The 9,924-nt window shown below is 35.9% G+C and overlaps 2 protein-coding genes across 2 annotated transcripts; both read left to right on the plus strand.

Annotated features, from left to right (window-relative positions):
• Nucleotides 1-855: 855 nt before the first annotated feature.
• On the plus strand, nt 856-3,034 carry LOC124924583. The gene is made up of 2 exons (XM_047464600.1): nt 856-1,122; nt 1,235-3,034. Exons 1-2 carry the CDS (start codon nt 856-858, stop codon nt 3,032-3,034), a joined length of 2,067 nt encoding a protein of 688 aa, XP_047320556.1.
• A 2,407-nt stretch (nt 3,035-5,441) lies between these two features.
• On the plus strand, nt 5,442-6,686 carry LOC124924584 (putative uncharacterized protein DDB_G0271526). The gene is made up of 2 exons (XM_047464601.1): nt 5,442-5,963; nt 6,651-6,686. The coding sequence occupies exons 1-2, from the start codon at nt 5,442-5,444 to the stop codon at nt 6,684-6,686; spliced, it is 558 nt and encodes a 185-aa protein (XP_047320557.1).
• The last annotated feature ends 3,238 nt before the right edge of the window (nt 6,687-9,924 follow it).

The following is a 9,924-nucleotide window of genomic DNA, read 5'->3' on the forward strand; positions in this document are numbered from 1 at the left end:
CAAACATTACACTCTTGTAAATATTTATCTTCTTTATGAGATATCATACAATTATTCTTACAAGCATCAATTTTTTCATACGTTAAATCGATGTATGTAATAAATTTCTTGCACTCATAGTATGAAATTGGAAACTCCGAATTAGGTGGTAATATTTTCTCTTTGAGTAATTTTAATAACAAATCTAATAAAGTGTGGTCCATTGACCAACATTTTTTATGTGGAGTAATTTAGGAATGGTGGAGACTTTTGAAATCAGGATTCTTCGTACAATGGAAGTTTTGAATAATCCAACAACCTATAGAATGCCTTAACATCGTCAACAAAGCAATCATTATTTGAGGTTTTAGCGATTGAATACAAATCATTTATGATGTATTCCATAAATTTATCATTCTCTTGATCAATTTCTTCGTTCATTTCATCATTAACATCATTATTTCCTACTCCACCCTGATTTTCATCTCTAAAGTCATCTAGTTCATCATCTTTATCATTACCGTCGACCCTTACATTCGAAGATTTCGATTCTCCATGACAATACCAAAAATTGAAATTTTGAAGGATTCCTAACACAATTAGATGACCACTCACCACTATTCTATTCTCATAGGTTCAATTTGCACATTTTACACAAGAAAAAGCAATTGAATTTATGTTAGTAGACCTAATCGCGAATTCTATGAACATTTCAACCATTTGAATATAATTTGGATCATATCGGCATAGAGTCATCTAACTTTTATTGGGAACTTCCATTTTAACTAGGAATTAACAGACAATAATGAAATTAATATATACTTATTTAATTACTAGCAACATATAATACAAATATATAAGTCTCGTAATAGGAAAATGTTGACTCAATGGAATGTTACTGTGCTTAATCTTATTCCCAAAAACTTCGTGCCCGAAAAAATACAAGATTTTCGTCCCATTTCCTGTTGTAATGTTGTGTATAAAATTATTTCTAAAATTCTCTCTAAGCGCTTTCAAAGAGTTATTTCTAAGATAGTGAGTCTAGAACAGTCTGCTTTCATACCCGGTAGGTCTATATCGCATAACATCCTTCTAATGCAGAATCTTCTTAAGGGTTATGGGAGAAGGAAGATTTCTCCTCGAGTTGCGTTTAAAATTGATACATAAGGCATTTGATTCCGTTAAATGGGGAACTATTCATGATTTTCTTGTTGTTTCTGGTTTTCCTAGAATTTACATTGATTGGATTATGTAGTGTGTCTCTACCTCCCACTTTGTTGTTTGCGTTAATGGTGTACACGGGGGCTATTTCAAAGGCGAAAATGGTGTGAGGCAGGGCGATCCTCTCTCTTCTTATATCTTCGTGTTGATCATGGAGATCTTTGAGAGTGTCTTAACGACATTCCGAAAGAATCGCCATTACACTTTCCACCCTTTCTGCGAAGAGGAGAAGATCACTCATTTATGTTTCGCAGACGACTTATTCTTACTTGCTCATGCTGATGTTGAAACCATTAATACTATAAAAGATGCGCTTAACTTCTTTCCTGATGTTACAGGTTTAACAATTAATGTTGATAAAAGTTTAGCATTTTATGGTGGTGTTGATGATGAGACAAAGGCTAGGATACAAGACATTATGGGCATCCCCGAGGGTTTGTTTCCGGTACGTTATTTGGGCATTCCGCTCACAACAAGACAGATTCAAATTGTTCATTGTAGGCCGCTCATTGAAAAAGTTAAAAACGTCGTTATGGGGTGGGCAGCCAAGAAGCTTTCATATGCGGGCAGAATTGAGTTGGTTGGAAACGTGGTCATGGGATTAATCGGTTACTGGTCTCAGCAAATTGTGCTCCCGAAGAAAGTTATGAAAGAGCTCGATACTATCATGCGTAATTTTATTTGGGGCAGCCAAGGACGTGGAGGAAAGAAAGTCAAGTGGATCGACATTTGCAAACCGAAAGACGAAGCTGGTATTGGACTAAGGAGTTGTATTGAGTGGAATCGGGCTGTTACCTACAAACATCTTTGGGCTTTACAAACTAAACAAGATTCTCTATGGGTCAAGTGGGTGCACTCTCGGTTCTTGAAGCGTGAATTGAGCATATGGACTTGTAGAATCCCGGATGACATGACTTGGTCGTTGAAGAAGATTTTGAAACTAAAAAACAGCATTGGTTCGATCTTTGATATTCGTATTGGGGATTGGTGTGGTACTCTCTTTTGGCACGATCCTTGGTTTGAAAACCAGCCGTTGATTACTAAAGAAGAATTTCGAGGTTTGAGAATAAGAAGGGATTGTGAGTTTGCCACGATTGGAGACATTGATGCTGGACGTTGGGTCTCAATTATAAGACGAGTTCCGGAAGGAAGACGAGTATTAGACTATTTGAGCGGAATTCGTCTAAGCGATAGGGCTGATGTTCATTCTTGGGCTACCGAGGAAGAAAGTAAATTGAAGTCGAGAATGGTTTGGAATCTAATTAGAGAAAAAGGACTAAACGTCGATTGGGCTGCTCTTGTTTGGTCTTCAAAGGTCATTCCGAGGCATCGTTTCATTCTTTGGTTGGCTTTACGTGATAGGCTTAACACCCCGGATCGGATTCTTGCCTACATGGACATTCCGGATGCTAACTGTTTGCTTTATGATGGGAATACGGAGTCTATTAGCCACTTGTTTGGGAGCTGCCCGTTTGTTAAGTCTCTTTGGAGTAAGTTCACGTTGGATTTGGGCTTTGTTCATTTACCGGGTTCATGGTATGAGATAATTGTTGCTGCCCGCATCAAGGCTAAAGGTAATAGATTTCCAGCCAATGTCTTCAAATGTGGTTTTGCTGCCATTATTTATCATGTATGGGCCGAGAGAAACGCAAGAGTATTTGGGAGAGTTCGTCGCGACGTTGAGCATGTATGGAGGGATATCGTGTTTGATTGCGGTGCGCTAATTGGTACGTGGAGGCGGGTTCCCAAAGGTGAGCGTGAATGGACCCTTTGTCGGGAGTGGAAAATCGATTATGACAAAGTGACATCTTTTAATTTTTCGAAAGCTAGTTAGTTTCTTATAATTGATTGTAAGTCTCGTGTTTGCTTTGTTTGAATGTTTGTTTACTTGAACCTAACTTTAACTCTCTAGATTTGTTAAAAAGTTAAAGGAGACTATGTCCGTTTTTTTCCCATTTTGGGTTTTTTTAATGAAATGACAATAAGTCGTTTTCCAAAAAAAAAATATATATAAGTCATTTAACTAAACATGCAACCCTAATAATCCAAGTCTACCATTTCTCAAAATATGCAACCATATATAAGTCATTTCTCTAAACATGCAACCCTAATAATATAAAACATAGGCTAATTTTAGAACTTACCAAATCTAGAATGCCGACAATGATTAATTCTTATTTGATTCAACTAGTAAAACTGAAAATAAAGAACAATGTAAATCTATCAACAAATATTATTTGAAAATAGACAAAATAAAACATAAATCTATAACTTTATCAATCTATAAATAAACCCTATAAAACAACCTAAATCAAACAAAATAAATCAACCCAAATCAAACAAATAATCAAATATATCAAACATTCAAACCTAAATTAATAATATAAACCTAAATCTATCAATAATACCTATCAAACAACCTGATAAATTAAGTTAAATAAAGAAAAAGGTAAAAATTATTAAGAGAGAAATAATTAATTAAGTTGAAATAAGAAAAATGCTTTAATTGATTAAAATGAACATAGGTGAATAAAAATAAGTTTAATCAATGCAACATATGATTTAAAACATAGTGTAAAATGCTTTAATGATGTTCTTGTGAACAAAACAAAGTTGTGCAAATGTTGTATGCGCTAGACAACTCAAGAGACGCCTATCTTCAGCAGCAGTTTGAAGAAGTGCGCGAGAAGACGTCTCACTTCAACAGACACCTCAGTCTAAAGAAGTGTGCGAGCAGACGTCTCACTTCAATAAACGCCTTGGTCTGAAAAAGTGCACCAACAAACATTTCACTTCAATAGACGCCTTGGTCTAAAGATGTGCGCGAGCAGACGTCTCACTTGAATAGACGCTCTGGTATGAAGAAGTGCGCGAGCAGACGTCTTAGTTCAATAGACGCTCTGGTCTGAAGAAGTGTGCGAGCAGACGTCTCACTTCAACAAACGTCCCAGTCGGAAGAAGTGCACGAGCAGATGCCTTGCTTCAATAGACGTCTGAAGAAGCGCGAGAAGATGCCTTGTTTCAGCAGCCGTCTAAAGAAGCATCCTATTAACCACACAACTTATTAGCATAGCGAACAACAAATTTCGTTATAAGTTGTCTGCCAAGTCAGCTTTATACGCTTAATAGCTACGTACTCGATTATTCCTCTAACCCACGTTGTACTTTCCAGTACACCACGTTCTACCGAATATTCCTCAGTACAATCCAGTACGATACAATTGAAAATATATATTCTTATGTACGATCCCTTACACCTGGTGTACGTCTAATGGAAAATTGACACATATCCAAGAGAAAGATTCGACCGTTGCTACGACTTCAATATAAAAGGTGATCAAAGTACAACAATGAGTCTCTTGCTTCCTAAATCTTTGCACGAAATTCGAATTGCTAAGTATGTGCTTTTATTTTCTCTATAATATCATTATGTAATTCACTAAGCTAAGCTGAGCTATTATTTACTATTTTACCTGAGTGTATTTTTAGTAAACATTTCTACACATAAATCTGTTCAAGAGCTTACGACAATTTGTGAAGAATAGAAACAAATTTTCATCTCTAACAAGATTAAAATTTAATTAAAAGTTATAATTAGCACTACAATATTCATCCACCTCTTCTATTGTTGTCACCGATCTTAACAAGTGGTATCAGAGCCAAGTTTTTTATTCTCAAGCAAAGCAAATACCTGAATCATGTCTATCTTAAACAAAATCCCAATGTTCTCAAAGGTAGACTATGATGACTGGAAAATCAAAATGCAGGCTCATCTGTCTACTTTAGATGATGATATGTGGTATATCATCACTGATGGTCTAATAGAATTCAGAAGCTTAGCACAACCATTACCTCTATTGATGGTGCTCTTGAGATGAAGGAGCAAACAAGATTTGAGTGGACTACTAAAGTTAAGAGGAAGGACAACCTCCATAATGTGGCCAAAGATATTCTTTACAAGATGCTGGACATGAATCAAGTCATGCTAGTCTGCCAAAGAAATTTGGGAGAAGCTTAATTAACTTTGTGAGGGAAACGACCAAACCAAAGAAAACAAGCTTATGGTTTCCACACAGAAGTTTGACAGCATCAAGATGTTTCCTAGAGACACGATGGCTGAATTTGATGAAAGATTCAACAACATTGTCATTGAGCTCTAAACTCCGGGGAAGACATATAGCAATCGTGAGGTTATCATCAAAGTCATTACAGATTTGCCCAAAAAAAGGGACATAAAAACGATGGCGATGAGAGAATCTAAAGACCTCAACAAGATGGAGTTGCACGACTTATTCGCCGATCTGAAAGCCTATGAGTTTGAGATAAACTCGAGGAATGAAGATGAGCCATCCACATCGGTCTCAACCAAAGTGCTGGTAAATGCTGAAGAGTCACATGCTGCGACAACTATGAAGTCTGCTAAGCAGATCAGCAACGATGCAATGTCACTTTTCATCAAAAAGTTTGGCAAATTCATGAACAAAACCCATTCTAACTCAAACTCTAACAATAATAATTATAAGAGTGATTCCAAGGATAACTTGAAGTGTTTTAACTTTGACAAACTAGGTCACTTAAAGGAAGACTATAGAAAGCCAAAGATGGATGATAAGAAGTCTCATGATAAGAAGAACAAAAAGGATCTAAAAGCTCTCCTAGCTGAGGATAAAAAAAGAAAGTGGGCTGACAGCGATTCAGATGACAACTCATCAAACGAAAGTGAGGATGAATGTATTAAATGCTTCATGGATAACAATGATGAGGTATTTGACTTTTCTTCTAACGAATTTACAAGAGATGATCTAACCACTACACTCAATGACATGGTCATTGAGTACAAGAAGTTGATAGACTCTTTAATGAAATGAATTTGAAAAACAAGAAGCTGATCCAAATCCTTTCTACTGAAAACCAAAGGTCAAACTACGTGGTTAGTTCTTAGAAAAAATCTAGAGTTGCCGTCAGACAAATGATCAGTCAGCAAAGGCCTATCGGATGCAAAATCCGGTTTAGGATTTGATAATGGCAACCCAGATGAGTCCAACAAAAAGTTGAACCTAGTAAAATGTGAGTTTAAACCCATAAGCTTTGTCAAGGGACATTTAAATGAAAGTGGAACTAATCATGATTGTGATGACTTCACTTTAAAAGATGAGATTAAATATGTTAAGCCAACTTCAAGTTGGCTAAAGTCCAAGAAGAAGGCAGCCAACAGGTCTGGCAAGCAAAAACTTGATAAAAGTCAAGAAGTTTTTATCAAAACTCATTTCCTAAAGTCAAGGGATCAACTGCAGGCAGAAAGACATCTTCCAAATCAAAATCATTTGCGTTATTAACAACTTAAAATGGGAGATTAATAAAGATAACTGAAATATGGATCCCCAATGGACTGAGTAACCACGAACCCAAGTGAATATGGGTACCAAAACTGTAAATATGTATATTTGTAGGTAAATCAGGATAGCTGCTTGGAAGAATCTGTTTAGTATCTGGACTATGGTTGCTCGAGACACATGATAGGCAACAACCGACTGCTGACTGATATAACAAAATGCATAGGACCTAAGATAACATTTGGTGATAACAATAAAAGTAAAATCGTAGGTAAGGATAAGATTATCCATGGTAACTTTACTATTAACAATGTGCTGCTAATAGAAAATTAATGTTATAACTTGATTAATATTAGTCAAATGTGTGATAACGACTATACTATGGATATTAAAAAACATGCATGTCTTCTAAAAGATCAACAGGGTAACACTCTGCTGATAGGAAGTGGGTAGAAAATTCTTATAAGATGAACTAGAAAAATAAGACGTCTCATCCTTTATGCATGATAGCTAAGAATGATCAAAACTAACCATGACATAAAAGATTAAACCATCTTAATTTTAAAATCATTAACAACATCTGTTCAAAATATTTAATTTCTGGAATACCTAAACTAAAGTTTTCTAAAGATAAGGTCTGTCATGCTTGTTAGATGGGCAAATAGGTCAGATCAACTTTTAAAAATAAAAAGAATATCCAATCCAACATATGTTTGGAATTATTGCACATGGATCTGTTTGGTCCAATCCCATTTACCAGTTTAGGGGGAATGAGATATACCTTTGTCATAATTGATGATTATTCTAGATTTACTTGGGTTGTATTTTTAGTATTTAAGGATCAAATTGCTGAAAATTTGATTAAAATCCTTAGAAGACTATAAAATGAAAAATCTTTAAGTGTCATAAAGATTAGAAGTGACAGAGGAACTAAGTTCACTAACAGAAGTCTGTCTTCTTTCTTTGCTGAACCTGGTATTAGACATGAGTTGTCTAGTGCTAGAACTCCACAACAAATTGGTGTTGCTGAAAGGAGGAACAACACATTGAATGAAGTAGCGAGATATATGCTAACTGATTCCGGTGTTTGTTAAAAGATTTGGGCATAATCCATTAACACAACATGCTATACTCAAAATAAGTCAATGATTAATAAACGTTTTAATAACACACCTTACTAATTTTTTTATGGTAAAGTTCCTAAAATTTCATATTTTAGGATATTTGGATGTAAGTGTTTTATTCATAACAATGACAAAAATCATTTGACTACTTTTGATGCTAAGGCATATGATGACATTATGTTAGGCTATTCTTCAGTTAGTAAAGCTTGTAGTATTTTTAATAAACAAACTCTAACTGTTGAAGAATCTACCCATATTATTTTTGATGAATCTTTTGAAAGTAATTATAACAAAATCATTTAAGTTGTTAACAGGTTGGAAGCTTCCAATATTCAATCTGATAGCAATGATGAAGTGCCGGTCATCAGAAACAACTAATCTAATCAAACGGATGATCCGGTTTATATTCAACTAGAAAACCAGACTATAAGTCAACAGGCTGCTAATAGTCCGGATGTCGCGGAGCCAACTGACCAGACGTATGTCCCTCTAGGACCGAACTTCTAATGGAACAAAAACCATCCACCTGAATTAATCATAGGTAATCATAATGCACCTCTTAAGACCAGACACCAATTAATGGATAAATTTGCAAACAATTCTTTTATCTTTCAAATTGAGCTTAAGAAAATCGATGAAGCATTGTTTGATCTAGATTGGATCAATGCTATGAAAGAGGAGTTAAATCAATTTGAAAGAAACAAAGTGTGGCATCTAATTCCAAGACCGGGTGATCAATCGGTTATTGGAAGTAAATAGGTTTTTAGAAACAAGATAAGTGAAGATTTCTTAGTTGTGAGAAACAAAGCCCGATTGGTAGCTCAAGTTTATAAACAAGAGGAAAAAATTGACTTTGAGGAGTCATTCGCACCTATGGCTAGACTTCAATCTATTAAAATCTTCCTAGCTTATGCAGCTTTTAAAAATCTTAAATTTTATCAAACGGATGTTAAAAGTTATTTTCTTAATGGTCTTTTAAATGAGGATGTGTATGTTGAACAACCTCCTGGTTTTCAAAACTATTCTCTGCCTAATCATGTTTTCAAATTAGATAAAACTTTATATGGTCTTAAGCAAGCTCTTAAAGCTTGGTATGACACATTTACTAATTTTCTGTTTGAGCATGATTTTATTATTAGCACAATAGATAAAACACTTTTCAGATTTTCTAAAGATTCTGTTAAGCTTGAAACAATAACTGAGCCTTTCGAGTCCTTTAATTCAAGAAACGGGTTCTTGATCGTTGGGACCGAGGGTGGAATTCAATACTCAAACGCAGCGGACATAGAGTGAGAAGAGAATTCGAGGTTAAGGAGAGAAGAACCGAAGGTGAGAAGAGAAATACTACTAGAATACATCTAGTAGTCCAAGATAGGAGTCCAAGACCGAGAGAATAACTTAGAGTAACAATTTCCACAAGCATCAATTCATCGCCCCAAAAAGTGGGGTGGGCATCAGCATTTATAGCGGCTGAATTACCCAAGAGTAGTCGGTTACAAACTTGTTACAACAACTTTCAAAATAACAGAATTCGGTTTTAAAGAAATATAAGAGAAGGCAAAACATAATTATTAAACAAAACATAAATTGGCCCATATGCACACTAGGGCCGAGAAACGGGTGCTGCAAATATTTTAAGACCGAGTCTTTGGTGAGTAGACCCTAACATAATCTCCCCCTTCAAGGTTCGTCGCCATCGACGAAAAGAACGTGGACTGGTCAGCCTCTAATGCGCATCCTCAAAACTTCAAAAAAGACTATTACTTCGGTCGGGCTTCGACAAATTCAGCAAGGGTCGCAGCATAGGACCGGACTTCTTAAAAAACTTTCAGCAGAATCGTTTCAATAGTGGAGCTGGTCGGGTCCTTGTAATCTTTTGCACTGCCGAGTCACTTTCCACTCCGCCCATGTAAGGAATTTTTGTGCACCCAAGGTCGAGTTTTTTATTGTTTAGAGCTGACCTTTGTCTCTAGTGCCTGGTGCATAAATAATTTCTTCCAACTTCAATTATACTCTATAGTGTTATCAAAAATCCAGGCCAAGTCTTTTTCCCGAACCAGCATAACAAGGACAACGAGAGAGCCATAACTTCTAATTAGATCTTCAGGAATATCTTCCAAGGTCATTTCTGCGAGGGAAACAGTTTGGCCTTCAGGCTTACTTTTTATTTGCACTTTGGCAGCAACACTACATTCGTCCAAAGTCTTTTCCAGCTGGTTTCCATGCATCAAGGTGACCCACGACCGAGGAATACCCTTTAGGACCAT

Source organism: Impatiens glandulifera, chromosome 2 (genome assembly GCF_907164915.1).
Source record: "Impatiens glandulifera chromosome 2, dImpGla2.1, whole genome shotgun sequence".
In the NCBI taxonomy this organism is placed as follows: domain Eukaryota; kingdom Viridiplantae; phylum Streptophyta; class Magnoliopsida; order Ericales; family Balsaminaceae; genus Impatiens; species Impatiens glandulifera.